General features: G+C 49.8%; 2 protein-coding genes and 1 long non-coding RNA gene across 5 annotated transcripts in view; 2 read left to right on the forward strand and 1 right to left on the reverse strand.

The window, feature by feature from the left end:
- The first annotated feature begins 525 nt into the window (after positions 1 to 525).
- Positions 526 to 19,456, forward strand: SMO (smoothened, frizzled class receptor). The gene is made up of 12 exons (XM_081038475.1): positions 526 to 1,068; positions 11,149 to 11,354; positions 11,988 to 12,197; positions 12,459 to 12,631; positions 12,977 to 13,196; positions 13,293 to 13,416; positions 14,692 to 14,784; positions 15,221 to 15,329; positions 16,136 to 16,321; positions 16,910 to 17,058; positions 17,567 to 17,701; positions 17,967 to 19,456. The coding sequence occupies exons 1-12, from the start codon at positions 741 to 743 to the stop codon at positions 18,404 to 18,406; spliced, it is 2,373 nt and encodes a 790-aa protein (XP_080894601.1). The 5' UTR covers positions 526 to 740; the 3' UTR covers positions 18,407 to 19,456.
- Positions 19,457 to 21,093: 1,637 nt separating this feature from the next.
- On the reverse strand, positions 21,094 to 24,012 carry LOC308492998. Its single transcript, XR_013992590.1, has 3 exons — positions 23,794 to 24,012; positions 22,960 to 23,034; positions 21,094 to 21,741 (listed from the first exon to the last, which is right to left on the reverse strand). It is a non-coding gene; the product is annotated as an uncharacterized lncRNA (long non-coding RNA).
- A 1,721-nt stretch (positions 24,013 to 25,733) lies between these two features.
- AHCYL2 (adenosylhomocysteinase like 2) overlaps positions 25,734 to 27,334 on the forward strand; it is a 141,008-nt gene continuing 139,407 nt past the window's right edge. For 2 of the 3 annotated variants that reach the window (XM_081038552.1, XM_081038554.1), the window contains exon 1: positions 25,734 to 26,292. In XM_081038552.1, the coding sequence (XP_080894678.1) occupies positions 25,807 to 26,292 (486 nt within the window). In that variant the 5' untranslated portion in view covers positions 25,734 to 25,806. Of the gene's footprint in view, positions 26,293 to 26,999; positions 27,119 to 27,334 lie in introns of those variants that run through there. The other variant, XM_081038555.1, reaches the window with a different exon arrangement.

Here is a 27,334-nt window from a genome sequence, read left to right on the forward strand (position 1 = left end):
GGTCTCGGTGCAGCTCTGGGCCACGATTTCCACCGGTCTCTTGCCCCCAGGAGGCGGGCAGGGTCAGCAGAGGCCCCCAGCCTGGGCCCCTCCGCGCGCCCGGGTCGCCGAAGCTCGCGCTCCTCCTCTCATCCTCTCCCCTCCTCTTCCCTCCCTCGGCCGGTCCCACCCCCAGCCGTGGCGGAGGGGGGGCCGGGCTTGGCTCCGCGAGGGCCGTGCATTCCAGAGAGCCGAGCGAGCTAGAGCAACAAAGGAGCCGGGTAGTCGGCGGGGACAAGTCGGGGGGCTGCGGCGCGCTCCGGCGAAGGTGGTGGCCGGGCCCCGGGCTGGCGCGGGGGCGGCGCCCGGGACCTAGTCCCGCACTCCCATCCCGCGTCTGGCCTCCCTCGCGGGGCCCGGAGGTGGTTTTAATGGTGGGAACGGGGATGGGGCTGGAGGTTGGGGGCCCAGGGGGCTCCCGGGGCTGAAGACCACTTGGATTGCCAGGTGAAGGGGTGGGGGGTTGCGCATCCCGGCCTGGGCCTCGGTCGCCCAACATGGGCCCCGGCTTCCAAAGTTTGCGAAGTTGGGCGCCAAGGGCCCGCGGCGCGCGGAGCGTCCGGGGGAGCCGGGCACCGGACTCGTGGGGTGCACAGGTCGCCTGAGTCGCCTCCGCGGCCCCAAAGGTTGCGCGTGTGGCCGGGGGGCTCCGGGGAGCGGGCGGGGGCGCCAGGGCTTGTGCTGAGTTGGCGAGTTTGGCCATGGCCGCTGCCTGCCTCGTACGGGGGCCGGAGCTCCTGCTCCTGGGGCTGCTGCTGCTGCTTCTGGGGGGCCCCGGCCGGGGGGCCGCCTTGAGCGGGAACGGGACCGGGCCCGGGCCGCGGAGCGCGGGCGGGAGCGTCAGAAAGAGCGCGGCGGTGACCGGCCCGCCGCCGCTGCTGAGCCATTGCGGCCGGGCCGCCCCCTGCGAGCCGCTGCGCTACAACGTGTGCCTGGGCTCGGCGCTGCCCTACGCGGCCACCTCCACGCTGCTGGCCGGGGACTCGGACTCGCAGGAGGAAGCGCACGGCAAGCTGGTGCTCTGGTCCGGTAAGCGCGCGGGAGCCGGAGCCGGGGGTGCGGTAGTGGGATGCGGGGACTCGGGGAAAGAATAGGCTCAGGCCTGGGCTTTGGAGAGGGCGGGAGCTGCACCCGGGTGAGCCGGAGGAACCTTGTCTGAAACTTTGGTGGCTGGCTGTATTCAGGATGGGACCGTCGGTGATGAGGAGGGAGGGCGAAGAAGTTGAGGAATCGGGTCACAAAGGGCCTGAGCAGGGTGGGTGAGCAAAGGATGGGGGGTACAGGGGCCCGTGAGGAGCGGGCTCCGGGCCACAGGAAAGACATCTTCCAAAAAGAGGAGATGCTTCTCCTAAGTGCCACTCTGGAAGCGGGTTCCTTGGCGATTCAAGGTGTTAGACCTTGGAGAAGAGACTGGAAACTCAAGTTGGAGATGAAAAGGGGAAGGATGGGGGTAGAATATTTAGGCATGGGGGGGGTGAGAATTGAGTGAAATTTGTGAAGGATAAGAAACCCCCTCGTGATGAGTAATTAAAAGGTAACCAGAATGTTCCACAAATCTGGAAGAGGAAGACAGGAAGTCCAGAGAACCGTGATCCTGTGTGGTCTTCACAGATTTCATGGTTTCCTCACCTGAAAATAGGGACTTTGATTTTTGTTTGACGTTGTGAAAGAATGAGACTATCCTAACGATTATTTATGTGTTCTTTGGAAGTTTGGGTCTTCAGGCTGGTTAGGGCTGTGGAAAGACACAAGTCTGGGGTGTTAAGAGCCTGTGGATACTTCCATGGTGGTCTGAAGTCCCAGAGCCCTCACCTCAAGGTGGAATTATGGCTGGGCCTGAAATCCTGCAGACTGAACCCAAACAGGTCCTCCGGTGGCCGTAGAAGTGGATTATCTCCCCACCTGTCACTCTTCTGTTCTGGGGGCCTAAAAGGGGCTCAGGAAGGGAACTGGTCTTCTCATCCCTTGCTTCTAGCCAGGATGATTCCCAAACAGACCTTGAAAAAGAAAGGAAAATCAAAAGCAGGAGCAAAGCTGGCAGCCTCCTTCTTTTGACAGGCCCCAGGTGCCCCATATCTCACATCTCCATTCTGCCCTGGGTGCTGGTGACGATTCTGATGAGGAGAGTGTATGGAGGTTGTCTGTCATTGTCAACTTGGCCACTAGAGTTTTGAGTCTTTGCCCAATCTTAGACAAAGTCCTATCATTCCTGGGTTGGTGAAGATGCCAGAGGAGGAACTTCGAGGATGGTGCCCATGGTGGTGCTACATCCTTTGTGGGTATCAGGTTTAAAGTCAGCATATAGGCAAAAACCCTGTGTGATTAACAGTAGCTTGGAAAAATCCATAAATTACCATAACATAAGGCCTGTGATTTTGCATATACGTCCTTTATATGGTAATATGTTTGGGTAATATGTTGCACATAGAGTAATGTACAGTGTTAAGGGGCATACAGAGAAACTATCATTTTAGTCTCTAAAGTCACATAAATGTAAAAGTGGAAGACTGAAAGAATAAAAAAGGAACACAAAAGGTATTTCTTTGAGCACTACCTCAAATAAGGCTTGAGTTTAGGAGCCAGCTGTTTGGAAAATCCAAATCTCTCAGCAGTAGACTCTCACCCAGTTCTGAGTTGCTCACACGAAGAGAGGATTCTCTTTCTCTCTCCTTATGTTTTTCGCGGGGGCCCTGGGTTGAATTCTCCTAAGTTAAATGCACGTGGGATGCTGCCTTTCTGTCATTATCACCAAATCAAGGAGGGAAGGTATGAACCTCTTTCCAGCCCATACTCCTGAGAGCAACTGCTGAGTAGCCAGACGAGGTTTTGGCAGGAAAGCTTAGAAGTTAGAACCATCTGCTGGTGCCGGTTTGAACCTCATTAGCTGTGCCTCTGGGGGAGCAGGGTCCTTGCAGAGGTCCCGGCGCTGAGCCCAGACCCTTGCTTCATTCTGCGCTCTTCTCTGCTGCCACCCCTCATCCCTCAGCCTAGTCCCATTCTCATGGGAGTTTTGGTTGTTCTAGTGTTCTGGTTGTTCTCTTTCTGCTGTGGATCTTTCTGCGGGATGTCCTATGAACGAGGGCTGGAAGCAGATGTTGTATGAGCTGAGTCAGGGGGTAGGTAGCGTGAACCTGAATCAAGGGCGAGAATCACAGACCGGTCATCAGCATCATCAGCTGGGAACTTCTGACTAGTGATTTGTCCTGTCCTGAGTCCGTGTCTTGATTTGGCATTAGACGTGGTCAGTGTCTCCTGGCTCTTGGAGGTGTTTCTGTGGGTGAAGGACTGAAGAGGATGCATGTTGTCTTCATCTGTAAACTTTTTAAGGGGCTTTGTGTTATTTTCTGAAAGCCTGAGTTCTGAGTTCCACTCATTCATTCATTTAGGTATTGAGTGCTTGCTACGTGTCATCCTGGATCAGGTTCTGGGGCATATAAAGATTAAGGATTACAGACATGGTCCTTGCCATCAAAAGGAAGACAGACAATTAAATAGGCTTTGGTAATACCTGTGAAAGCCATGGCCACAGGTAGGGTGCTGAAGGAACACAAAGGACTTTGGGGAGAGAGAGAACACACCCCCTTCCACCACTAGAGGAACTGACATTCATCCCATGACCTGAGAAATAAGTAGGAATTACTTGGGCCAAGGAAGGGTTGGGTGGGAAGGGATAGGAAGAGGAAGGAGCATGCACAAAGGTGTAGAAGTGAGAGGGCTTGGTATTTTTAAAGAAGTAGAAGAATTTCAGTAGAGCTGGATCAAAGCATGTGAGGGATACAATTATAAGAGATAAGACCTAGAGAATTAGACAATAAAGGGATTCATACCCCATATTAAGAAGTTTAGATGTTATCCAGAAGATAATAAAGAGGCATTGAAGGCTTTTGAGCAAGGAAAAATGTAATCATGTTTGCATTTTAGAAAGAGCTCTTTGAGTCCTGTGTGAAGAAGCCATGGTTGGAGGGAAAGCCTGGAGCCTGGTTGCTCATTTAGGGGATGGTTGAAGGAGTCCAGGTGAGAGACGATGGCAGTCAGGACCAGGGTAACAGGCTGGAGGAAGTTGACAGATCACAGTTTCCGAGCTAGAGCCAATGGGACTTGCCGATGAGTTGGATGGAGGGCAAGCAGGAAGACCCAGGTTTCAGGCTTAGATGGAAGGTGGTACCTTCACTTTCACTAAGCTAGAGAATGCTAGAGGAGTAGGTTTAGAAAGCAAGTATGGGTTCAGTTTTGGCCAGGTGAATTACGTTCTCATTTGGCTCCTTGGACATCTATGTGGAGGGTCCCAGCAGATCTGGAATAGGAGTTGCTGAAGACAGGTGGCCACTATGTGCTTTCTTGGCCTGACTGCTGAGCCTTTGGAAGCATGCCATTGAGTGAGGAAGTTCATAGCTCAGGTTGGGACAGTTTTTAGGTGTGTATAGAACTTGGAGATACAGTCTCCTATATCTTTCAACTGTCTGGACTTGGGCTTCTTCAGGCACACAGCATCTTCCCCATTGTAGCTTTAAATGCCTCCTCTCAGGCATTCCAGGCTGACCAGACAAACATAATATTCAGGCCATGGCCCACCTTTGGCCAAATCTGGTTTGGTAAATGGGGCAAGAAAGCAGAGAGGCCTGAGGCTGGCAAGGGAAATAGGTCCCTGAGAGCCAGCACGTAGCCTCTTTCACTGCAGTGCTCTGTGTGTGCACAGGGGTATGTGGCCCTCTCTCCCAGTCAGGGCAGCCAATAGGAAACAGCCGAGAAGCTGGGAGAAATTTCTCACTTGCCCCTCAGACATCTAGTTGAGAGGTGGGAGGAGGGATGTTGCTGGTGATGATGTGTTATTTGAAGGATCTAATCAGGAAGAATTTCCTTAGAGCTGTTCGCAAACCTGGCTGATGATCAGAATCATATATATGTATGTATGTATGTATGTATGTATGTATGTATACACACACACACATAATAAAGTATAAAAGTACAGAAAAATACCTCTGGGCCCACTTTTTCATTTTTGCTTCAGATTTTTAACTTTTTAATTGTAAAATGTAGCATGTATACAAAAAGTACCTAAAACACAGAGGTCTAAATAACAAATAATTATAAAGTGACAGCTGAGTCAAGAACTAGACCATAGAGGGTCTCCTAAAAGTTCTCCCTTTGTCTATTCCAATCATATCCCCTTCCCTCCTCTTTTAGAAGTAACCAGTATCCTGATGTTTTCCATAACCATTTCCTTTTTTTCTCTGTAGTTTTACCATCTAATTTTGGAATCCCTAAACAGTATATTTCAGTTTTGTATGGTTTTGAATTTTATACAAATGGAATCATGCTGTGTGTACTTTATGTCTTGCGTCTTTTGCTCTCCATTATTTTGTAAGATTCATCCATTTTATTGCAGCCCATTTTTCTTTGCTGGATAGTATTCCATAGATCACATTTTATTTACCCATTTTGTTGTTAAACATTTAAGTTGTCTCCAGTTTGGAGCCACTGTGAATACCATTGCTGTGAATATTCTTTTATATATATCCTGATGCACCTGGGTCAAGTTTCTCCAGGTATGTACTTAGAGAAATGGAATCGCTAGGCAATAGGGCATGCGTACCTTTATAATACCAAACAGTTTTTTAAAGTAGTTGTACCGACTTATACTCCCACGAGCCTCGTAGTTGAGTCACCATTGCTCCACAGGATTCCTGACCCTTGGTATGGTCAGCCTTTGAAATTTTTGCCAGTCTAGTGGATATGTTGTGATATGGATTTATGGTTTTATTTTATTTTATTTTAACTTTTTTGTATTAGTTTCAGGTGTACAAAACAATGTAATAGACATTTATCATTGATAAATGGTTTTAATTTGCCTTTCCCTGATTACTAGTGAAGTTAAGCACCATTTCAAGTGTTTACTGGCCCTTTGAATTTCTGCTTTTGTGAAGTGTCTGTTCAAATCTTTGGCCTATTTTTCTATAGGGCTTGCTGTCATTTTTGTAAGATTTGTAGAACTTCATGGATATAAGTTCTTTATTGGTTGTATATATTGATTATTTTTTCTATTCTGTGGCTTGCCTTTTCATTCTCTTTGTATCTTTCGTTGAACAGAAATTCTGAACTTTAAGTAGTCATTTATCAAACTTTTTATGAGTAGTGCTTTCTGTATCTAATTTTAAAAAGTCCTGTCATACCACAAAGTCATGAATTTATTCTCTTATGTTATCTTCTCAAAACTTTATAGATTTTCCTTTCATTTTAGGCATATAATTCACCTGGAGTTGATCATTTTAGAACTTCAGTTTCATATATAGTATCTCAGCATCATTTGTTAAAGAGAATATCTTTTCTCTGTTGCTCTGCCATAAATCAAGTGTCCAAATATATTTTTGTTTCCGGGATCTTTATTCTGTTTCATGGATCTGTTTGTCCACCCCTTGCCAATATCATACCATGTTAATGATCATATCTTTATAGCATGGTTCTTCCTTTTCTTTGAGCTATGAACCTCTTTGATAGTCTGGTAAAACCTATGGGCCCCTTCTCAGTATAATATTTTTAAATGCTATTTTAAAAGCCTGTGAATGTAGAAAAATACAGAGACTAACACCTGTGTTCCCATTTTTTCTGTTTGTTTCATATTTTTCTGTTTGTTTGTTTCCCATTTTTTCTGTTTGTTTTCATATTTTATTAAATTAAAAGAAATAAAACAATACAAATAAAGTTGATGTCCCCTCTCTTCCTCATCTATAATACCAAACAGTTTTTTAAAGTAGTTGTACCGACTTATACTCCCACTAGCCCCGTAGTTGAGTCACCATTGCTCCACAGGATTCCTGACCCTTGGTATGGTCAGCCTTTGAAATTTTTGCCAGTCTAGTGGATATGTTGTGATATGGATTTATGGTTTTATTTTATTTTATTTTAACTTTTTTTTTTATTAGTTTCCAACCTCATCCCTTCTCTTCTTTGGGGAGCTTCCCCCATCTCAGTAACTTGCGTATTTATTTTTTTAAGCTTAATTACTTTTGAAAAATAGGTACTACATGCACATAGTACAAAATTCAAAAGTAATAAAAATTAAATTCCTCCATTTCTGTTTCCATCTATCCAATTCTGTGTGTCCTTTTAGAGATACCCAATATATGTACCAATGTAGATGTGTCCTTAGTTCTTTTTCTTCCCACAAAAAAACAGTAGTACCGTGTTTCCCTGAAAATTAAGACCTAACCGGAAAATAAGCCCTAGCACGATTTTTCAGGATGACATTCTCTGAACATAAGCCCTAATGTGTCTTTTGGAGCAAAAATTAATATAAGACCTGGTCTTATTTTCGGGGAAACACGGTAGCCTTCTCCCTGTGCTGTTCTCCACTCAGCAGCATCTATTTAATAAGATGTATTGGAGATAGTTCCATTTCAATGCAAATAGTTCAACTTTGAGTAGTGTCCTATTATATTGATGTATGATATCTTATTTTGCTAGTCTCCTATTGATAGATAGGCATGCAGACTGTTTCTACTCTTTTGCTATTACAAACAATGCTTCAATGAATAATCTTATAAATTATCTTTGTGAACATGTGAAGTGGAATTGCTAGTATAAAATTTTGATAGATAATGTCAAATAGTCTCCACAGTGTTTAGTAATTTTTTATTCCTACTAAAAATATACAAAAGTGCCAGTTTCCTCCACACTCTTGCCGATACAGCATTTTCAAATACAGTAGTAGTACCTCGGTTTTCGAACATCTCCGTTGACAAACATTTCGGTTTACGAACGCCAAGAACGCGAAAGTAAATTCTTCGGTTTTTGAACACATTTCGGAAGTCGAACATATCATGCGGCTTCCACTGAATGCAAGACCCTGAGGCCTTGCTGTTGACTGTTTTCGAACTGTTCAGAACTCGAAAGATCTTCTGGAAAGGATTACATTCGAAAACCGAGGTACCACTGTTATTTGATCTTTCCCGCTCTGAAGTTTAAAAAATTGATTTTCATTGTGGTTTTATTTCACATTGACTTTATCAAGAGTGAGACTGAGCATCTCTTTATGTGTTTAAAGGCCATTGTATTTTCTCTGCTTGTCTTTTGCCCTTTTTTCTATAGGATTATGAATTTCTTATGGATTTGGAAGAGTTTTATGCGCATAAAGAATTAGCTCTTTACCTGTGATATGTATCAGAAATATAGTTAGTGTGTTGCTTTTCTTTTGATTTTTTGTTTTTTTGTTTTTCAGTCTACTGAATTTATCTATTTTTCTGAAGTCTTTTCTTTAAATCTTTTATTTCATAGCTTCTGGGTTTTGTGATATGTATTTTTTGATGTATCACAAAATACATCAAAAGGCCTTTTCCACTCCATGGTTTAAAAAACCATTTCCCATCTTTTAGTCTAGTACTTAAATTTTTTAAGATAATGTACCGTGTTTCCCCCAAAATAAGACCTAGCCGGACAATCAGGTCTAATACGTCTTTTGGAGCAAAAATTAATATAGATCTGGTCTTATATAAGACCCGGTATCATATTATATTATGTTATGTTATATTATGTTATGTTATGTTATGTTATATTATATTATATTATATTATAGACCAGGTCTTATATTATAGTAAAATAAGACTGGGTCTTATACTAATTTTTGCTCCAAAAGACGCATTAGAGCTGATTGTTCGGCTAGGTCTTATTTTTGGGGAAACATAGTTGTTTTCAATTCACCTAGAATTTATTTTTATATAAGAAGTGAGGTAAGGATCCAACTTATTTTTTCCCTAGATGGCTTCTCAATTGTCTTTTAAGTTTTATTTAATGTACCTTTTCCTTAAGGAGTTTATTTTTAAAGAACAAAAGAATATTTAAAATGAGAAAAACATAAAAACAAATTACATTTTCCCCCCCTTCAAGACGTTGTTTCTCCGTTTAGTTGTATAGTACACAGCTCCATGGCCCGTGTTGGTATTATGTGCCTTGTGCTCTGCAGTTGGTCATCGGTCACCGGCCGCTCATGGCAGCACACAGTAGCCCACGGTAGCCCAGGCAGCACACAGTAGCCCACGGTAGCCCACGGCAGCACACAGCACCCACAGCAGCCCAGGGCAGCACACGGCAGCACAGCTCCAGGGAGAGCTGTTGTTTGCAATCTTAGCAGTAAAGGGTGCAGCTCACTAGCCCATATGGGAACCGAACTGGTGACCTTGGCGTTAGGAGTACGGTGCTCCAACCACCTGAGCCACCAGGCCGGCTCAAATTACATATTTTTAAAAGCTGATAATTACGGAACATATCACAAAATCCAGAAAAATAACACAATATTTTTATTAATTAACTGCCTGCTCCTCTTCTAAAGTACAATTTTACTCTAGTGAGCTCTGCCCCTCATTTTAAATATGTCGTTTAATAAGTATCCAGTAAAAATCACTTTTTGTTTGTTGTACAGCTCTATGTGTTTATACAAACACATCGAGTTGTCTGACCAGCCACTACATTCAAGACAGTGAACAACCCCATCACCCCCAAATAGTCCCTCGTGCTGCCCCTTTATAGGCAAACCCTCCTCCCACCCAACCCCTGGCACCCACTGCTGGGTTCTCCACCCACACCCACCCAGTCAGAATTCCTGGAGTGGGTCCTCCATCCAGAGTGATAGGGGTTTCCCAAATGATTCTGATTTGAGTCAGGCCTGGGAACCATTCCCCGAGATCATTGCTTAAGTGACAGGAACTTGCTCTGTTCCCCTGGAATAGGTTCTATTGTAGTGAGAGCTGTGAGTGGTCAGAGGCCTCAGATAAGTAATAATAACAGCTAACATTTCCTGAGTGCTTCCTATATGATGGGTACTGTGCTAAGCACTTATCTCACTCTTCACAACAGTTCCACAAGATAAATCTATTATCCCCCATTTTACAGATGAGGAAACTGAGGCTGGAGATAGAGATTACATAATTTGCCCAAGATCACACAGCCAGGAAATGGTAGAGCCAAGACTTGGGTCCAGGCAGGCTAACTGCTGTGTCCATGCTTCTAATCCCTCTACTATATTGCCTCCCCTGCCCCCCGAAAAAAGAGCAGTTACTTACCCCCATGACCCCTCCCAACCTGGCAGGGTGGCCAGCACCCGTTATTAGTGCTCATGTCCTCAGAAGCTTCTCCTAATACAACTTCTTGCTTAGAAAATAGGTGTTCCTGAAGCAGGGAGGAGTCAGGAGGGGCAAGGCAGGCAGGATGCTGCGTTACCCCAGCCCCTGGGGCAGCGGGGTGGAGGTGGGCTGGGGCAGGGGACTGGGAGGCCTCTTCCTGTGTCTGTCTTGTTGACATCTCCTTTCCTCCCTCTGCACTGGACACAGCTTCTTCTGTTTCTCTCCATCTGATTTCCTGTTTCTTCCTCTGACCTTGGAGTACCTGGCTCTACCTCTTCTTAAGTTCCCACCTGTTCTCTATCTCACCTCAGCTTGGTAAGAGGAGCAAGCGTCCTGGGGGGCTGGGCAAAGGGAAATGTCTCCTTGATCTGGAACCTGGGCCCTATGAGGGGTGGGTCCCACCACCCTCTTTCGCCCTGTTAGAAGCCTGTAGCAGGTTTTAAGAACGCTCCAGAACATGTACAAGGTAAATCCACTTGGGGTTCTCAGCCAGAGGCACTAACACTCCCTAGCAGGGCATTTGGAAATGGGGCCTGTTTCATAGAACTTTAATTGGATTACAATGTACATACACAAAAGTGCACAGATCATAAGCTTAATTTTCCCAAAGTAACCAGTACCTGATCAAGAAATAGAACATGACTGGTGTCCCAGAAGTTCCTCTTCATGCTCTCTTCCAGTCACCAACCCTCGAAGGGGGCTGGGGGGGTGGAGTATTTTTTGGTTGTCACAATGACTTAGGGGTTCTACTGGCATTTAGTGGGCAGGGTCCAGGGATGCTAAATGTCCTTTAATACATGGGAGAGTCCTGCAGCCCAGAGAATCATCCTGCCCAATGCCCTGTTGAGAAATATCGTGCCCAACAGCTCTAAGCAGTACTGGCCTGTGATGTGGCAAAGAGAGACGTCTTAGGCCTGGGGAACAGGGAGCTATGTCTGTGGGTCAGAGTGAGGAGGGGTCTTCACTGTAATGCGTCCACCCTGTCACGACCCTGCAGGTCTCCGCAATGCCCCCCGCTGCTGGGCAGTGATCCAGCCTCTGCTGTGTGCGGTGTACATGCCCAAGTGCGAGCACGACCGGGTGGAGCTGCCCAGCCGTACCCTCTGCCAGGCCACTCGCGGCCCCTGCGCCATCGTGGAGAGGGAGCGGGGCTGGCCTGACTTCCTGCGCTGTACCCCTGACCACTTCCCCGAGGGCTGCCCGGTGAGTGCTGCGTCGGGCAAGGTCAGGCCTCTCTGGACTGGGCAGGACCAGGCATGGGGCGGGCCCGGCAGGAGGAAGGACAGGGAAGCCCAGAGCCTTCTCCCCTGGGAGGCCCCACGTCTGCAGCCATGAGGTCAACGGGCCACAAACCCAAACTGAAGCATGTTGGCTGGGCCCATCCATCAGGGATTCTTTTTCTTTTTCTTTTTTTTTTTTAAATAAAATATAACTGTGTGCAACAATATTTTTTTGAGCATCAACTGTTAGGCGTTAGAGAGTTATGGGGGTCACAGATGGCAGGAACGTATCCTTAGGGTGTTTGTCGTGTATTTAGTCAAGGCACATGTAAAACATCGGCAGAGCTTTCCTCCAACATCATCTTTCAAAAGAATCCATTTGTTTCTGCTATCTTATAGATGGGGAAACGGAGGTAACAGAGATGTCAAATAATTTGCCCCAGGCTACCTAGCCATTGAGTGGCAAGGCTGGGATTCAAATCCTGGAGGGTTGCCTCCATCGTCTGTGCCCTTAGCCACTCTGCCACGCTACCCCTGTGCCTCTTAATAAACCAAAGGCCGCCCCTGGGCCTCCTGCTCCCTTGTGCACTGTCTTTCTTCCCTTCCCGGGGGCCAGAATGAGGTGCAGAACATCAAGTTCAACAGTTCAGGCCAGTGTGAGGCTCCCTTGGTCCGGACCGACAACCCCAAGAGCTGGTACGAGGACGTGGAGGGCTGTGGGATCCAGTGCCAGAACCCACTCTTCACGGAGGCCGAACACCAGGACATGCACCGCTACATCGCCGTCTTCGGTGCCATCACAGGCCTCTGCACGCTCTTCACGCTGGTCAGCTGGGGGCAGACCCGCGGGTGGAGGGGGCAGGGGGGCCGAGGGGGCCCGGGATGCTCAGCCCGTAAAGTGGGAAAGAGCTGGATGGTCCGTGAGAGAGGCTGGGCTCTGGGGGCGGAGAGGGAGGTGGGCAGAGGATGACGTGGTGGGGTCCCCCGGGAAGAGTTGTGCTAAGAGGAGCCTGGGGTTCACATAAGCGTGTCTGCAGCCGCAGAATAACCCTGACCTCACAGAACGGACCCCACTTCTCTCTTCTAGGCCACTTTTGTGGCTGACTGGCGGAATTCGAATCGCTACCCTGCAGTTATTCTCTTCTATGTCAATGCGTGTTTCTTTGTGGGCAGCATTGGCTGGCTGGCCCAGTTCATGGACGGTGCCCGCCGGGAGATCGTCTGCCGTGCAGATGGCACCATGAGGCTTGGGGAGCCCACGTAGGTGTCTTGGGAACCTAGAGGTGACAGTGAGGGGAGGAAGGCTGAAATGTGTGTTTATCGCAAGAGGGACAGGTTGGACTTGAACCTGAAATTTCAGGGTAGGGTGCAGCTCTGCCTTGTTCCACCCAAGGTCTCCACTATTATTAGGACCTTGATTGTTTGCATCTGTTCAAAGGGGCATCTTCTGTATCCTCTTCAAATCTGACTGGGTCCTGTCTCCAAGCCATGACTCCTAGGGAACCTCCAGACCTTAGAAGCCAAGAGTCTGGGGACAGGGTGCAGAGAGCTGGTAGAGGGAGTACAGAATGACCTCCCCAAGTGACACCCCACATGTCTGCACAGCTCCAACGAGACCCTGTCCTGCGTCATCATCTTTGTCATTGTGTATTACGCCCTGATGGCTGGTGTCGTCTGGTTTGTGGTCCTCACCTATGCCTGGCACACCTCCTTCAAAGCCCTGGGCACCACTTACCAGCCTCTCTCAGGCAAGACCTCCTATTTCCACCTGCTCACGTGGTCACTCCCCTTTGTCCTCACTGTGGCAATCCTCGCTGTGGCCCAGGTATAGTGACTGGTAGGGGGCTGGAGACCTGAGTAGGGTGGGCTTGGGTGAGGGGCCAGTGACTGACACTGTTCCTCCCACCCCGTCCTGCTCCAGGTGGATGGGGACTCCGTGAGTGGCATCTGTTTCGTGGGCTACAAGAACTATCGATACCGTGCTGGCTTCGTGCTGGCGCCAATTGGCCTGGTGCTGATTGTGGGAGGTTACTTCCTCATCCGAGGTGAGTCAGTGACACCAGCCAGGACCAGTCCAGAAACAACATATACTGAGCGCCTGCTCTGTGAAAGCCAGCTCTGCTACCTTCGCAGTGGGACCTCAGCCAGGTCACACAGGGTCTTGGAGCTAAGTGGAAGGTGGCCCCTCTAGGAAGACACAGTCCGTTGGGCACTTGGTATGGGACAACACCTTTGTGTTGGCCAGAAAAATGCATCCCTTTCTCCAGAATGTTGAGCCAGGGCTCACAGCTTGTTGAATAGAACCTGGTCTGGGTTCCAGCCTCCACTCAGCCCTTGGCTGGGTGCACGTGTACGGGGGTAACCTCGTCTGTCCACATGGGCCATCTTGGGGCCTTCAGTGGAGTGTGCGCACCCCGAATTTATATATTCTCTCAATCTTTTGGAGCTTGGTTTCTCATCCCCCTCCTGCCCATAACATACGCTCACATACAGTTTTTACTTGCACAGGTTTCCTGTTCCCTAATTTCCCCTTCTCAGTCTACCACCTCCACAGTAAGCCTCCACATCTTCTTAGCTCGTTTTTGTGGCCCTTCCTTTGTAAATTTCAGTTTCCTGCCCTTGCACTGGCAGCCTTCTGCTCAGCCCACCTCTCCCCTCTTTTTGGCAGTGTCTGAGCCTCCGATTTATGTTTTGTATCTGTGCAGCGCTGTTCAGTGGCCACTCGCCCCATGTGTCGAAACTAGTCCAGAATGAGATGTGTCCGAAGTGTAAAACACACAGTGCATTTCAAAGACATAGCACACACAAAGTAAACTATCTCAGTAATAATTTGTTACATGGATTATATGTTGCAATGATGCTATAACAAACAAAAGCAGCTGTTTATAACATGTAGTGACATTAGTTTCACTTGTGTCTTTTTATTCTTTTAATGAGGCTTCTGGAATATTTGAGATTATGTGTGTGGCTCCCATTGTATTTCTATCAGACGGCGCTGTTCTCAAGTCTCTTTTTATGCCTTTTCCAGCAGAAGAGCTCTGACCTCATTGCCTTACTTAGGGGTGGCCAGGCCAGGACCGAGGGGCCTTCTCTCCCTTCCCGACTGTCCGTCTGCACTCTGCCCCAGTCTTCGCCATCCATGGCACATCTGCCATCAGCTGTGCTCCATTTCTCTGGGGTCTCCGGTTCCCCCAGCTTTCCATCAGCACAGGTGTAATCAGACCTGGGAGTCCCGGGCCAGGACAGCGTGCCTGCCACACCTCCTCTCTCCCAGGAGTGGCCTCGCCCCCGCTAATGTCTGAGGTCTCCCTTCTGTTCAGGAGTCATGACTCTGTTCTCCATCAAGAGTAACCACCCGGGGCTGCTGAGTGAAAAGGCTGCCAGCAAGATCAACGAGACTATGCTGCGCCTGGGTGAGTGGGCCCAGCCTGTGGCCTGAGGTACTGCCCAGCCCAGCCCTGTACCATCCTGGGATCTGCAGGACAGGGTCTTGGAGGAGGCAGTGTCAGTGGCCATGGGGACAAGACAAGGCTGGGGAGTGTGTGGGTGGGTGGGTGGGTGGGTGTGGGGGGTGGGAGCAGCTCAAAAAGGGACCTTGCCTTGGCAAGAATTCGAGTTCATGCCAAGACTGCTTCCTCATGCCCATTTCCCTCCCACTGGGCCTCTCGCAGTTGCCTCGAGCGCCCTTCATGCCTTGTTTTGAAGACTACCGTTCTTGAACTGAGCCCAGCATGAATTCACCCCACACTCAGCTGTCTTTCAGGCCCGAGTGGGGCATACGCCCTCCTCCCCACAGCTGCCCCTCCACCTGGGAGTGGTAACATCCTGCCCGCCCCTTGCCCTCCGCAGGAATTTTTGGCTTCCTGGCCTTTGGCTTTGTGCTCATCACCTTCAGCTGCCACTTCTACGACTTCTTCAACCAGGCTGAGTGGGAGCGTAGCTTCCGGGACTACGTGCTGTGAGTGCGAGGCGAGAGGCTTGGGGGCAGCTGTGGTGGGAGCCGGAGCCAGGGCTGCAGGGACCGCCCTCCTCTGGGGGGGTGCCGGGTCCCTGCCTCAGACGGTAGGTGAGACTGCCCGTTTTGCTCTGGGCACCCAAGATGTCAATTGCTCTGTAATTAGCAAACCGGGCAAGCAGCCCTAAGTCCCTGCTCAACTCCGCCCTTCCCTCTGCACCCCATGGCTGTCTGGTGGGCGCACTTAGAACTGTTAAGAAGCCATCTCGTGTTTGGCTTCTTTGACCGGCCCTGTTGGTCACAGAAGTTGCTCTCTCCATTTCTCACGTACTCTTTTACAGAGCTTATGGTAGAGCACTGCACAGAAGTAGTTACCTGTCTATAATAAGGTAACAGCCTGTTAATTCTTGCTGTTTGGCCTGTGCTCTGTGTCACAGTGAGGACGAATCTGAGAGAGGAAGGCATCTTAGCTGCTGAGAGAAATGCAGCATCTTCTGGTACCAGGACCAGCAGTTAAAATGCTCATTAGAATGGACACCAGTCCATGCCCTGACTGCTTCAGACTCCTTCCGAAAACCTCCCGCTTCCAGTCGGGAAAGCTGCAAACCGCACCAATGCCTGGGCCTCCCCCCGCCAGACATCTGATTTAGTTGTCTAGGGTGCAGCCCAGACATCAGTCATTATTTAAGCTCCCAGGTGACTCTAATGTGCACCCAGGGTTATGAATTAGTGCATGGAGCTTAGGGATTGTCTGGGTACCCACCGAGGAAACCCAGAGAGCCTCCTCTGTCTGTCACCCCTCACCTCAGGTGCCAGGCCAATGTGACCATCGGGATGCCCACCAAGAAACCCATCCCCGACTGTGAGATCAAGAATCGCCCTAGCCTCCTGGTGGAGAAGATCAACCTATTTGCCATGTTTGGAACTGGTATTGCCATGAGCACCTGGGTCTGGACCAAGGCCACGCTGCTCATCTGGAGGCGCACCTGGTGCAGGTGGGGTCAGCAGCCAGCCTGTTCTGACTCCACCGTCTTACTTTCTCAGCCTCGGTGTCCCCATCATTAGCACAGCCTTGGGCAGGAGAGATTTCTAAGGGTCTGGGGAGGCGCCGAACGCTGCCTTCTGTGTGGCTCACTACTGCCCCCTGGTGACGCCTCCTGTCCTGAGGAGCCACAGGCCGGTCCTGAGCCCGCTGCCAGCATCTTCTAAGGCAGGGGTGTCCAAACTTTTTTCAACGTTTTTCACCAAGGGCCATATGCGGTAAAATACACAACAGCCGGGCCACTCACTCGAGGTGAAGTACGTATTGCCTCACCTGGTTTAAGTAAACTAAATATATTTTTGGAATTTGCTACGGGCCAATTAACAATGGATTGCGGGCCGCAGTTGGCCCGCGGGCCGCAGTTCGGACACCCCTATTCTAAGGGTAGAATGATTTGAGAACTGTGCACACAGGAGCCCTGCATGCCAGGCCCTGTTCTTTGCAGAGTAGGCCTCTACTCCTCGGGGTCACTGGTCTTTCACAAGATCTACGGGAAGTGGCTGCTCCTCCACTTCCCCTCCGCCATCCCTTCTGCTCTCAGGTTGACTGGGCAGAGTGATGATGAGCCCAAACGCATCAAGAAGAGCAAGATGATTGCCAAGGCCTTCTCCAAGCGGCGCGAGCTGCTGCAGAACCCAGGCCAGGAGCTCTCCTTCAGTATGCACACCGTCTCCCATGATGGGCCTGTGGGTAAGCTCCCGCCCCTTGCCTCCCCCGGAGCCACTTAACACCCACAGTGCCCCGGCCCCATTCCCCCCCAGGCTGGTGTGAACACACGGACGGCATGGAAGGCTGTGAGGAATAAAGCATTACCTGCTCTCCTCACACACTCATTCTTCAGTTCACATCCTGTCCCTAGTCACTCTCCCCTCTCTGTTTCTGTCCTGGGTTCAATAGTTTGTTTTGGTTCCAAGAGGACTCATCTCCCTTCTCTTTCTTCTCCTGTGTCTTCCAGTTGTTGTCCCTGGGCTAGAATAAGTTGGGGTTCTAGGAACTGGCCTTCTGGCATCCAGTGAGGTCCCACCCTTCGGGTTGGGCGTGGGTTGAGATCATTGTGAGCACGAGGGCAGGTTTTCTGTGCTAGGTGCAGTGGGAGCCACCTGCTGGGGGAAGGTGAGTGGTACTGAATAAGGGAGGAGCGGTGACTGCAAGAGACTGAACAGTCACCAGTCCTTATCCTTTCCTTCCATCCCCACAGCAGGGCTGGCCTTTGACCTTAATGAGCCCTCAGCTGATGTGTCCTCGGCCTGGGCCCAGCATGTCACCAAGATGGTGGCTCGGAGAGGAGCCATACTACCCCAGGATGTGTCTGTCACTCCTGTGGCAACTCCAGGTATGGGGTTCAGGCTTCCGTAGGAAGGTGGGGACATAGAGGCTGGTGGGGGGCGGGGAGTCCTAGGACTAGAGTACCAGGAGGGAAAACAGAAGTAAACGCCATGGAGGATCTAAAGTGTGGGGCTGAGGCATGAGAGGTCTAGAGTTGTGGGCCTCAGAACTCTAAAGAGTGGGGGTCCAAGGAGAGAAGTGGGGGTCCAAGGAGAGAAGAGCGACGTAGACAGAAGCAGGTTCAAGGCTCATGTTTTCTCTCCCACTGTCAGTGCCCCCAGAGGAAAAAGCCAACCTCTGGCTGGTTGAGGCAGAGATCTCCCCAGAGCTGGAGAAGCGCCTGGGCCGGAAGAAGAAGCGGAGGAAGAGGAAAAAGGAGGTGTGCCCACTGGTGCCCCCACGGGAGCTTCACCACCCCGCCCCCGCCCCCGCCCCTGCCTCCAGTGCTGTTCCTCGGCTGCCACAGCTGCCCCGGCAGAAGTGCCTGGTGGCCACAGGTGCCTGGGGAGCTGGGGAGTCCTGCCGACAGAGAGCCTGGACCCTGGTCTCCAACCCCTTCTGCCCAGAGCCGAGTCCCCTGCAGGATCCGTTTCTGCCCAGTGCCCCTGCCCCCACCGCCTGGGCTCAGGGCCGCCGGCAGGTGCTGGGGCCCATTCACTCCCGAACCAACCTGATGGAGGCAGAGCTCATGGACGCAGATTCGGACTTCTGAGCCAGGAGAGCAGGACCTGGCCCAGGAAAGAGAAACACATACTGTTCCGAGGCTCTTCCTCCTCCCTGCGAGTGCTTCCCCAGGATCTCGTCTTCCGGAGAACCTGCGGGCCCAGTGCCCCTGCAGGAGGGTTCTATATGTCTGGCTCATGGCAGCAGGACTGTGAGAAAGAGCCCGGACTGCTCTGTGGGTGGGCCTCAGCCAGGAAGGCGCCCTGGAGCTCAGACCCGTATTTCTTCCCTACCAGCTGGAGTCTGGCTAGTCTGCATTAGGATCATGGGGTATGCAGAGCTTCTGGTGGAGCAAAATAGCAGAGACAGGGGTGACGGTACCCAGTGTGGGGCTCTGATGGCCAGAGAGGCAGATAAATCCCTATCTGACAGATGAGTGCTGTGCCAGTGGGTGCCCTTTCCTGGCACTCTCAGACCAAAAGTGTTTCTTGTGTCACTAGTCTTTTGTCTAAGTGGGAACGGGCTCCCTGCCCCCTCTTCTAGGTGGTTATGGTTCTAGGAGTCCCTAGTCCCATAGGAGCTATAACCTGTCTGCAGGTATCCAGCTGGCCCCGCCCCAGGCCAGTAACCCACCCTGTGTTCTGCACCCTCCTTTCTTCCTGTAGAGAACAGGAAGAGGATTAGGACCCAGCGTGCAGCCTTCTCCATCCCATCCTGTGTGGCCGGGCTCCATCTCCATGAGATTGATTCAGCCACAGAGCCTGGCATGGGGTAGAAGCAGTGAGTGAGGGGGAGCCTCTGGGCCTCGGAGAGACACGTGTTGTCTCTTTTTCATATCCGTCCTGTGGAGGATGGGTCCTCTGACTTGAGGGGCTACCCTGGGAAGCTGCTGGAGCTTCAGGCAGGCAGGAAAGCTTCCTTTAACGTCCACAACCGGTGGGTGAGGAGATTTCCCACCTCTTATAAGCCCCCTCCACGTCCCCAAGGCCCCAGTTTCAAGACCTTAGGAGCAGGAAGCCTTAGGAGCTGGCTGGGTTCCAGATCAGGGGGTAGGGATGGGGAGAAGAAATATTAATAGTAAATAAAAGGTTTTTGTATAAACTCTTGGTGTGCTTTTTCATGGGCTCTGGTCTCGACCTAACTGTTTACCAGGTTCTGATCTCATGTGTCTTCTACTTCCTCCTCAGGCTGTTCTGAAAGGCCAGGAGCCTGGTGCTAATGAGGTTATGACTGACAGATGTCTGGCTGATGTCGGCTTAATGTGCCGGCTGACCTTCCTGACGAGTCGGCTCTATATGGACAAAAGCTCTTCTGTGGCCACCGCTGCCTCACTGTGCTCTGATCTTAGATGATTAAGAACACGCAGCTTGCCCCTGGAGTGACAATTGGAAGCAAGTGTCCCCCTGCTGGTGTAGATGAGCACAGCTCCTTGAGGCAATCCTGGGCACCCCCTCTGGGGGCCTCTTGCCTTCTGTAAGGGATGTCAGTGGGATCGGTGCATTCTGGTGCACACTTCCTTCCCTGGGCCGTCAAAGGAACTCAGACTTCCTTGAGGGAAGGCTGTTAGCCCCAATTCCTCCAAAAAGGTGTCAGTAGAAGACTGAGAACTGGGTTGCAAGGACTCAGGATCACGTGGAAAGATCTGGGGAGGAAGGGGGGTGGTACCCCCACACTCAGAGGGTATTGTGGAGTGTCGACCAGACTTGTTTGGGGAGTAACTCTCATGATGGGGACATAGCCATTGAAAAATCAAAAAGCATTTTGCCAAGAGCCAGATTCCAGAGGAAGGGGAACTAAGACTCTGATCTGATGGATTCTAGGTGTTTTACATGTGGATTATTAAAATAATAATAGCTAACTCTTATCGAATGCTTGCAAGGCTCTCTTCCAAGCACATCACATGCATTAACTTGTTGAATCTCACAACAGACCTATGAGGCACTGTTAACATTCCCAAGATACTGAGGCACAGAAAGGCTTGGTAATCTGCCCGAGGCCACACAGTAAGTGGTAATGCTTGGATTCCATTCCAACTTGAGTGGGATCTTGGCCACTGCATTCTGCCATCTCTTGTTTAATTCAGAGGGATCAGAGGTGCTAGTTTTTCATAGAAACAAGCTCAGTGAAGCAAAATGACTTGTGTACCAGCTCCTAGCTAGTACGTGGCAGACACTGGGCCCAGTGTCTTCCTGACTGAGTCCAGATCGCCACTCTCAGTTCTGACCTTTGATTTGTCCTCCTTTGATTTGTCCTCTCAGTTCTGACCTTTGATTTGTCCTCCTATCCAGGTAGGCCATGTTGTGTTCCCTCTGGCCGCCATGTATCCCTTGCTTACCTTGCTCATTCTGGCATTGACAGCTGTCAGCAGCATAGCTACTTTTTAACCTTTATCAACAACAGTATTCAGGGCTGGCCCAGTGTCTCAGGCAGTTGGAGTTCTGTGCTCCTGACGCCGAAGGCTGCCAGTTCGATTCCCGCATGGGTCAGTGGGCTCTCAACCACAAGAATGCAGGCTCGATTCCTCGACTCCCGCAAGGGATGGTGGGCTGTGCCCCCTGCAGCTAGCAGCAGCAACTGGATCTGGAGCTGAGCTGCGCCCTCCACAACTAAGATTGAAAGGACAACAACTTGACTTGGAAAAGGTCCTGGAGGTGCACACTGTTCCCCAATAAAGTCCTGTTCTCCTTCCCCAATAAAAAGAATCTTGAAAAAAAACAACAAAAACACAACAGTATTCAACAAAATGTATCGTATTGCCTAATGATCTTTTCTGAAATCAGGGAAAATGTTAACAATTTTCCTTCTTTTCATCTCCATGAAAATTCCCTCCACCTCTTCTTTGTTTAGTGGGAATACTTATGTAAAGGATGGGGAATGGGATGTATGGGGAGTTCATTCTGGGCTTGAAAAAGCTGAGAAATGTTAGCTTTCTATGTCTGGCTGCGGAGGTTGACAGACTACAACCACGAGAGGGCACTGTCAGCCCACCTGTGAACGCAGGCATTAAGTGGCCACTGGACATCCAGGACAGTAGACATGACCCCAACCAAGAAATCTTACAGTATTTTTGTAGGCACACCAGACCTCTTGACTGAGCCATAGAGGCCACTTTCCTACCACAGCTCCTGATTTAGATTCCTGGAAGAAACACCTCAGGATCCAAGAGGAACTTGGTTTGGGGCCCTGTAGCCCAACTGCTACCCTGAGAACAGGTCTTCATGTGTTCACTGCTCTGGGAGGCTCTTAGAACACTCAAACTCAGACTCAGTCTTCCATCTTCCTAGGTTGTGAGACCTGCCTCTGTTGGTCCCAGCTTCTTCTAAGCAGTCTCTCCACTGCCCCATCCTTGCTCTGCCCGAGGTTTTCGTTTTTTGTCTTTTTAATCTAAGAAATTGAAAGATATAAAAAAGCATAAAGAAAAGCCTAACATCCATATTTTCCCACTACTCAGAAATTACAACTCTTTAGAAATCATTTGATCATATTTGTTTCTACCCTATTTTTTTAAAAGAAAGTGTAACAGATTTAGCTAAAGTTCTCTTTGACTGGTTGGTACCCCTGTCCCATTTTTCCTCCCACCTTCCCCTTCCTTGACAGACAAACAGCTGTTTGGTTTAGTGGGTTTCCTTCCAGTCCATTATACTTTTATATATACGTATGCAGCTATGTGTCCATATACTGTTTATGTATTGATTTGCCTGCTTTTAAAGTGTTTATTTTTGTCTAACTTATGCATAATATAGTTTGAAAAGGCAAATACATAGTTCTACAAGTCTTGATTAAAACAGCTGTCTCAGTACCTACTCCCACCCTCTAGTCCATCATTTCCTGTTCCTAGGAGCCAACCATTTTCGTTTAGATAAATAATTCTTATGCTGTTTCCTTCCATATGTCTGAGTAACACAATGCTCTCTCTTGAATTTTCACTTTAGGTGTTATCATTTGACTTCTCAATACAGAGGATAAGGATTTAGCTCTTCTTCATGCTTGGCCCACAAGGAGGACAAAGAGAGGTGGAGCAGGGAGAAAGTCATAGTAACAATTTTGAAAGCTGGAAAGAAAATGATGAGTGGGAACTTAGCAGACTTGACAAAGCTCAAGTCTTAGCCAACAGTAGGGCAAATGCATGTTGTAGCACCACCAGAAGGCTCTGAATTTGAGGCATCAGGTACTTCAGAAGGTAGAAATGAAAGCAGGAGGATTGATCCCGGATCCCCTACCTAACTCTGCATAGTCAGATAATTGCTTTTCCTAACCTTGGCTAACTGTAAGTTTATTGTCTGGAGAAGGCAGAGGGTCTGTAGTATTTGAAGGCAACTATCTTCTAGCTTCTAGAACTAATTTTAAGAAGTTCAATATCTTTCTGACTCTTTTGCTTTTGTAAAAATATTGTCCTTGACCCACTCCAGACATTTGAAGGATTGACCCTTTGTCCTAGAATTTTGAAATTTTACAAACTGTATATTAATGTAGGTCTATTTTCATCCATTGGGCTCAGTACCTAATGGCTCCTTTCATTCTGGATATTCTCATCTTTCAGTTTGGGAACTGTTTTAAATTAGTTTTTTGATTAACATCCACACTTCTAAATTTCTTTGTTACCTCTTTCTGGAACTCGGTCAGATGTTGGATATCCTGGAGTAGCCCTTTAATTCATTGTCTTTCTTCCTCTTTGTTCTTGGAAATTTAAAGAAAAAACAATGAAGCTCAGAAAGGCAATTCCTAAAAGATCAACTTTCCCAGAAAAATGTAGCTACACAATGTATTGTATCTATCATGTTAAAACATTCATCACACAAATGTAAAAGCCATAAAATATGACACCATTCTTCAACAATCTGAGCAAAGATAAAATGCATTTTTACTATTTTTTATTTCATTCTCTTTTGTTTATTGAGTTTTTAAAATTTTCTGCTAGAATGCTTTCATTTTAAAGGTTTCGTTTGTTTTCTGAGTGTTCACATCCTGAAACACCATGTTCTTTCACAAATACAATATCTGCAGTCTCTGAGGATATTGATGATTTCTTTTTGGTCTTGATTTTTTTATTCATGCTTAGCCTCTGTTTCCTCCAAGTTTTTTATTTTTTCCTGTTTGTTTATGTTGGCCTCTGCCTTTCATATTAAAGGTTTTCTTCACATATCTGCTAACTTTGTCTGTCTGCTCATCCGAATGGTTCTCTGGAAACTCTGTGAACATGAGTGTGGTCATCACCGAGGTTGATCTGGCTGGCCTATTTCCTTATAAAACTCTCATATTAGTATCCTCAAATTCTCTTTCTTGGACTGATCCCCAGAGAAGTTCTTTCAGTCTCCTGCATGGAAGATACATTCCTGCCTGCCAGGGTCTGGAAGCTGAATGAGCCAGGTGAGAGAAGAAGGCCTATGGTCTAAATATTTCATAAACTAAATAGTTCATAAACATGTGCTTACTCACCCTGCTTCCAGTATGGTATTTCCACCTTCAACTGTGCCTGGTGTCCCTCAGTTAACAAAGAGGGGAGAAGCAGCAGGTGGGTAGGGATGGCGTTGAGAATGGCTGAGCAGTGTGCCCTGATGTTCGGCCCCAACCAGTGGACAGTGCCTAAATAAATAAAGGGTGCATATCAGTTTCTTTCCAGTGCCCCAACTCCTTACGTTTTGTAACTACATCCCACTGAAGAATTAATTCATCCCCTTAGTAATCAATTCTAGTGGCAGTTCAGGTAGGCAGCTGCTGCCTGTGAGCTCCAACACATGCCAGGTGGCAGTACCGCAGCTCCCTTGTGCATTAGAGGGAAGAAAGAAATCAGTTACAGAGCTGCTAATCTCTGCCCCGACAGCTGGAGGATGAAGCTCAGGGCTGGTTCTTTATAACAGGAAGGAAATTCTGAAAGCCAGAATGTGAAGTGAAAGCTTAAGAAGCCCTTGTGTCTGGTGGACTTGTGGGCTTTGGGGAAATGGCAGGGCTCAGACGCTTTCCAATATATAGTATGAGGCACACATTTGAAGACAAGAATACGAGATTCTATTCATGGTAAGACAATTCCACAAATGAGCTGAGCTTTAAGAAAGCAATAGCTCAGGGAAGGAGGAAATCAGAGCAGGTGATTTCCTGTTCCTTCTTTCCAAGGAATATATGGTTACTCCAAAGATAGATGTCCTTCTGGAGTTGTCACTCCCAGAGCAACAATAAACTATAAGAGCCCCTTTGCCTCAGTTTCTCGGAGAATAGAGAAGAAAAAACCTATCCCATAATCTCCACTCAGGGTCAACTGCATTTTAATGTATTTTTTCAACTATTGTTTACATAGTTAAAATCTTATGGAATGTGCAATTTTGTCTCCTGCTTTTAAGCTTATTATTTTATCATAAGCATTTATGTCCCTTTATCATTAAAAACAGTTTTTGGCAAACTTTAAAGGCTGTAACCATTCACCTATTGTTGGACATTAAAGTCGTTTCAGATACCTGTTTAGTAAAAATAAAACTGCCATACGTGTTTTTGCGCTTACACCTTCTAAAATAAATATCAAACAAAATTATACAGAAAAGTACAAAGTTTAAAAAAATCACCCCAAATCCTACCACTTAGGGAACTCACTATTCATATTTTAGTTAACATTCCCCTTTGTTGATAGGTTTATCTTAATTTCAGATTAGATCCCTACTAGAGTTAATAGGTCAAAAATTTGGCCTCTTTTAAAGCCACGTGTAATTCCATAGCCTTGAAATTTCGACCTAATGATACTTAACTTCTTTTGGGACTGATTTTAAACTTCCAGGCCCAGAATGTGTCAGAAATTGCCACAGCAGGGAAGGTCCTATTTTATTCCTTCTAAAAACAATGTCATTCAAGTTCAGACAGGTGTCAGGGTCCCGATTTCACAGTAGAAAAACCAAGCAACTGTAAACCTAAGGCAGGCGCTCTTCTCACGTGACGCCGCTGCGTTTCCTTTAAATGCCTGCTCACGTGACCGCAAATGTGCACACACGAAGGAAATTCACGCTGTCAGGGTAGAGTCATTCCGCCCCCACCTTCCCAACCCTAGGGGGTTTCTGGCGTTCCCTCCCTGGAAACCGCAACTCCTCTGGAGACTTTCTTTTTCATCCCCTTCGTCGTGTCACCTATTGTCACTCCTTTCCTTTCCGTTAGTCGCCGGCCCTAGAGCTCCATCCCTCTTACGGAATCACACTTGCGGGAGGAAGGGCGACGGGAACTACAACTCCCAGGGGGCATCGCGGGCACCGCCCTCGGCTGCGCGCAGTGTAGGTTGGGGGCTGAGGTCCCACGGTCTTTTCGCCGCGTGCGTCCCGGAGCAAGCGCACTACAGGTTCCGTGGCGCCTCGCGCGCCAGCCGGGCCGGACCAGGGCCGGGCGGGGCGGGGCGGGGCGGGGCCGGGCCGGGCGGGGACGCATTGCCTGGGGCTGGCTGGCTAGCGGGCGGAGGAAGGGGTGGGAGCGGAGGCGATGGAGGGGAGGAGTGGGGGCCTGGGGGAGGGAAGGGGAAGGGAGGCGGGAGGCGGGGCCGAGCGGGAGCCGGAGCTGGAGTCGGAGCCGGCGGTTGCAGTGGAGGCGGTGATGTCGGTGCAGGTCGTGTCAGCGGCGGCCGCCGCGAAGGTGCCTGAGGTGGAGCTGAAGGACTTGAGCCCTTCGGAGGTGGAGCCACAGCTGGGACTGAGCGCCGTGGCCGTGAGCGCCATGCCCCCCCCGGCGGGCGGCGGGGACCCCGAAGCTCCGGCTCCGGCTCCGGCTCCCGCGGCGGAGCGGCCCCCGGCCCCCGGCCCGGGCTCGGGGCCCGCCGCCGCCCCCAGCCCCGCGGCCGGGAAAGTGCCTCAGGCGTCGGCGATGAAGCGGAGCGACCCTCATCACCAGCACCAGCGGCACCGCGACGGCGGCGAGGCCCTGGTCAACCCCGATGGCACCGTCACCGAGGCGCCGCGCACCGTCAAGAAGGTATCGGGGCCGGGATGCCTGGCGTGGAGGGGGCGGGGCAGGGGGCCGCGCGCAGAGGCTTTGGGCCGCGGAAGCCGAGACCCCGGTCCCCGGACCCCCCCGGGATGCCCCCGGGCCCAGAGCCGGGGAGCGAGACTCCGGGCGCGGCGGCCGCGCGTGTCCGTGCGGGGCGCGGAGGGAGGGAGCGAGCGCCGTGCCCTGCCACCTGGAGGGCGGGAGGAGCGGCCCCACGCTGCGCTCCGCGTGCTGGCCGGACTGTCGGGGGAGGCCCCCGCGGGGCACAGCAGCCGGGCTGCGCCGGAGCGTCCCCCCAGCGTGGGGACGGCAAGGGCCGTTCTGACCGTCGTGGGCGTCCGCCAGGACTCGCCGCGCGTCGCACGTCCTCAGGGGCTGGTTTCTGAGCAGACGTCGGCCGGCCGCCTCCGTGGAGCCGCGCGGACGCCGTGGGTAATGGGGAGATGCTGTCCACTCCTCAGAGCGCTGTCCTGCCCGCTCAGGCGCTGGCCACCTGGGACGACAGGGAGCGGTGGTTTGTTGGCTCCTCTGGATGCTCTGCAAGTGTTGGGCGGAGGCGCGTCCGCTCCGGGAGGGGGTGATGTGCTGGGGCCTGTGCTCGGCCGTGAGCCCCCTTCAGACCCACGGAGCGTGGAAGAGGCAGGAGCCGGGCACGGCGAGGAGTAAGTGGGGGCTACCGCACCCCGGTCCTTCTCTGGCGATGGCTGCGCTGGTACCTCATTTCGCAAGGCGACACCCCAGAAAACAGGCAAATACTGGAAACGACAGAGATGTGGGTCCTAGCAAAAGGGTCGCGGCTCTGACTGCCAAGGTACAATGTGAACACCGTGATCCTTCTTTTTTTTTTATTGTTGTGAATGCTGTTGAAGTGGTTTCTCAGCAGCAGCCCTGAAGCGATGTGAAGTCCGGGTCGGTTCACGGGGTAGGACCCAGCTGAAATGGAACCTCGGATCCCGCCTCACTTTCGTTGTAATGATCTCATTAGTAAAGTATAAAGCACATAACCCTTTCATTCTGATTACCCAGC

This window comes from Rhinolophus hipposideros (assembly GCF_964194185.1).
Source record: "Rhinolophus hipposideros genome assembly, chromosome: 25".
NCBI classification, from domain to species: Eukaryota; Metazoa; Chordata; class Mammalia; order Chiroptera; family Rhinolophidae; genus Rhinolophus; species Rhinolophus hipposideros.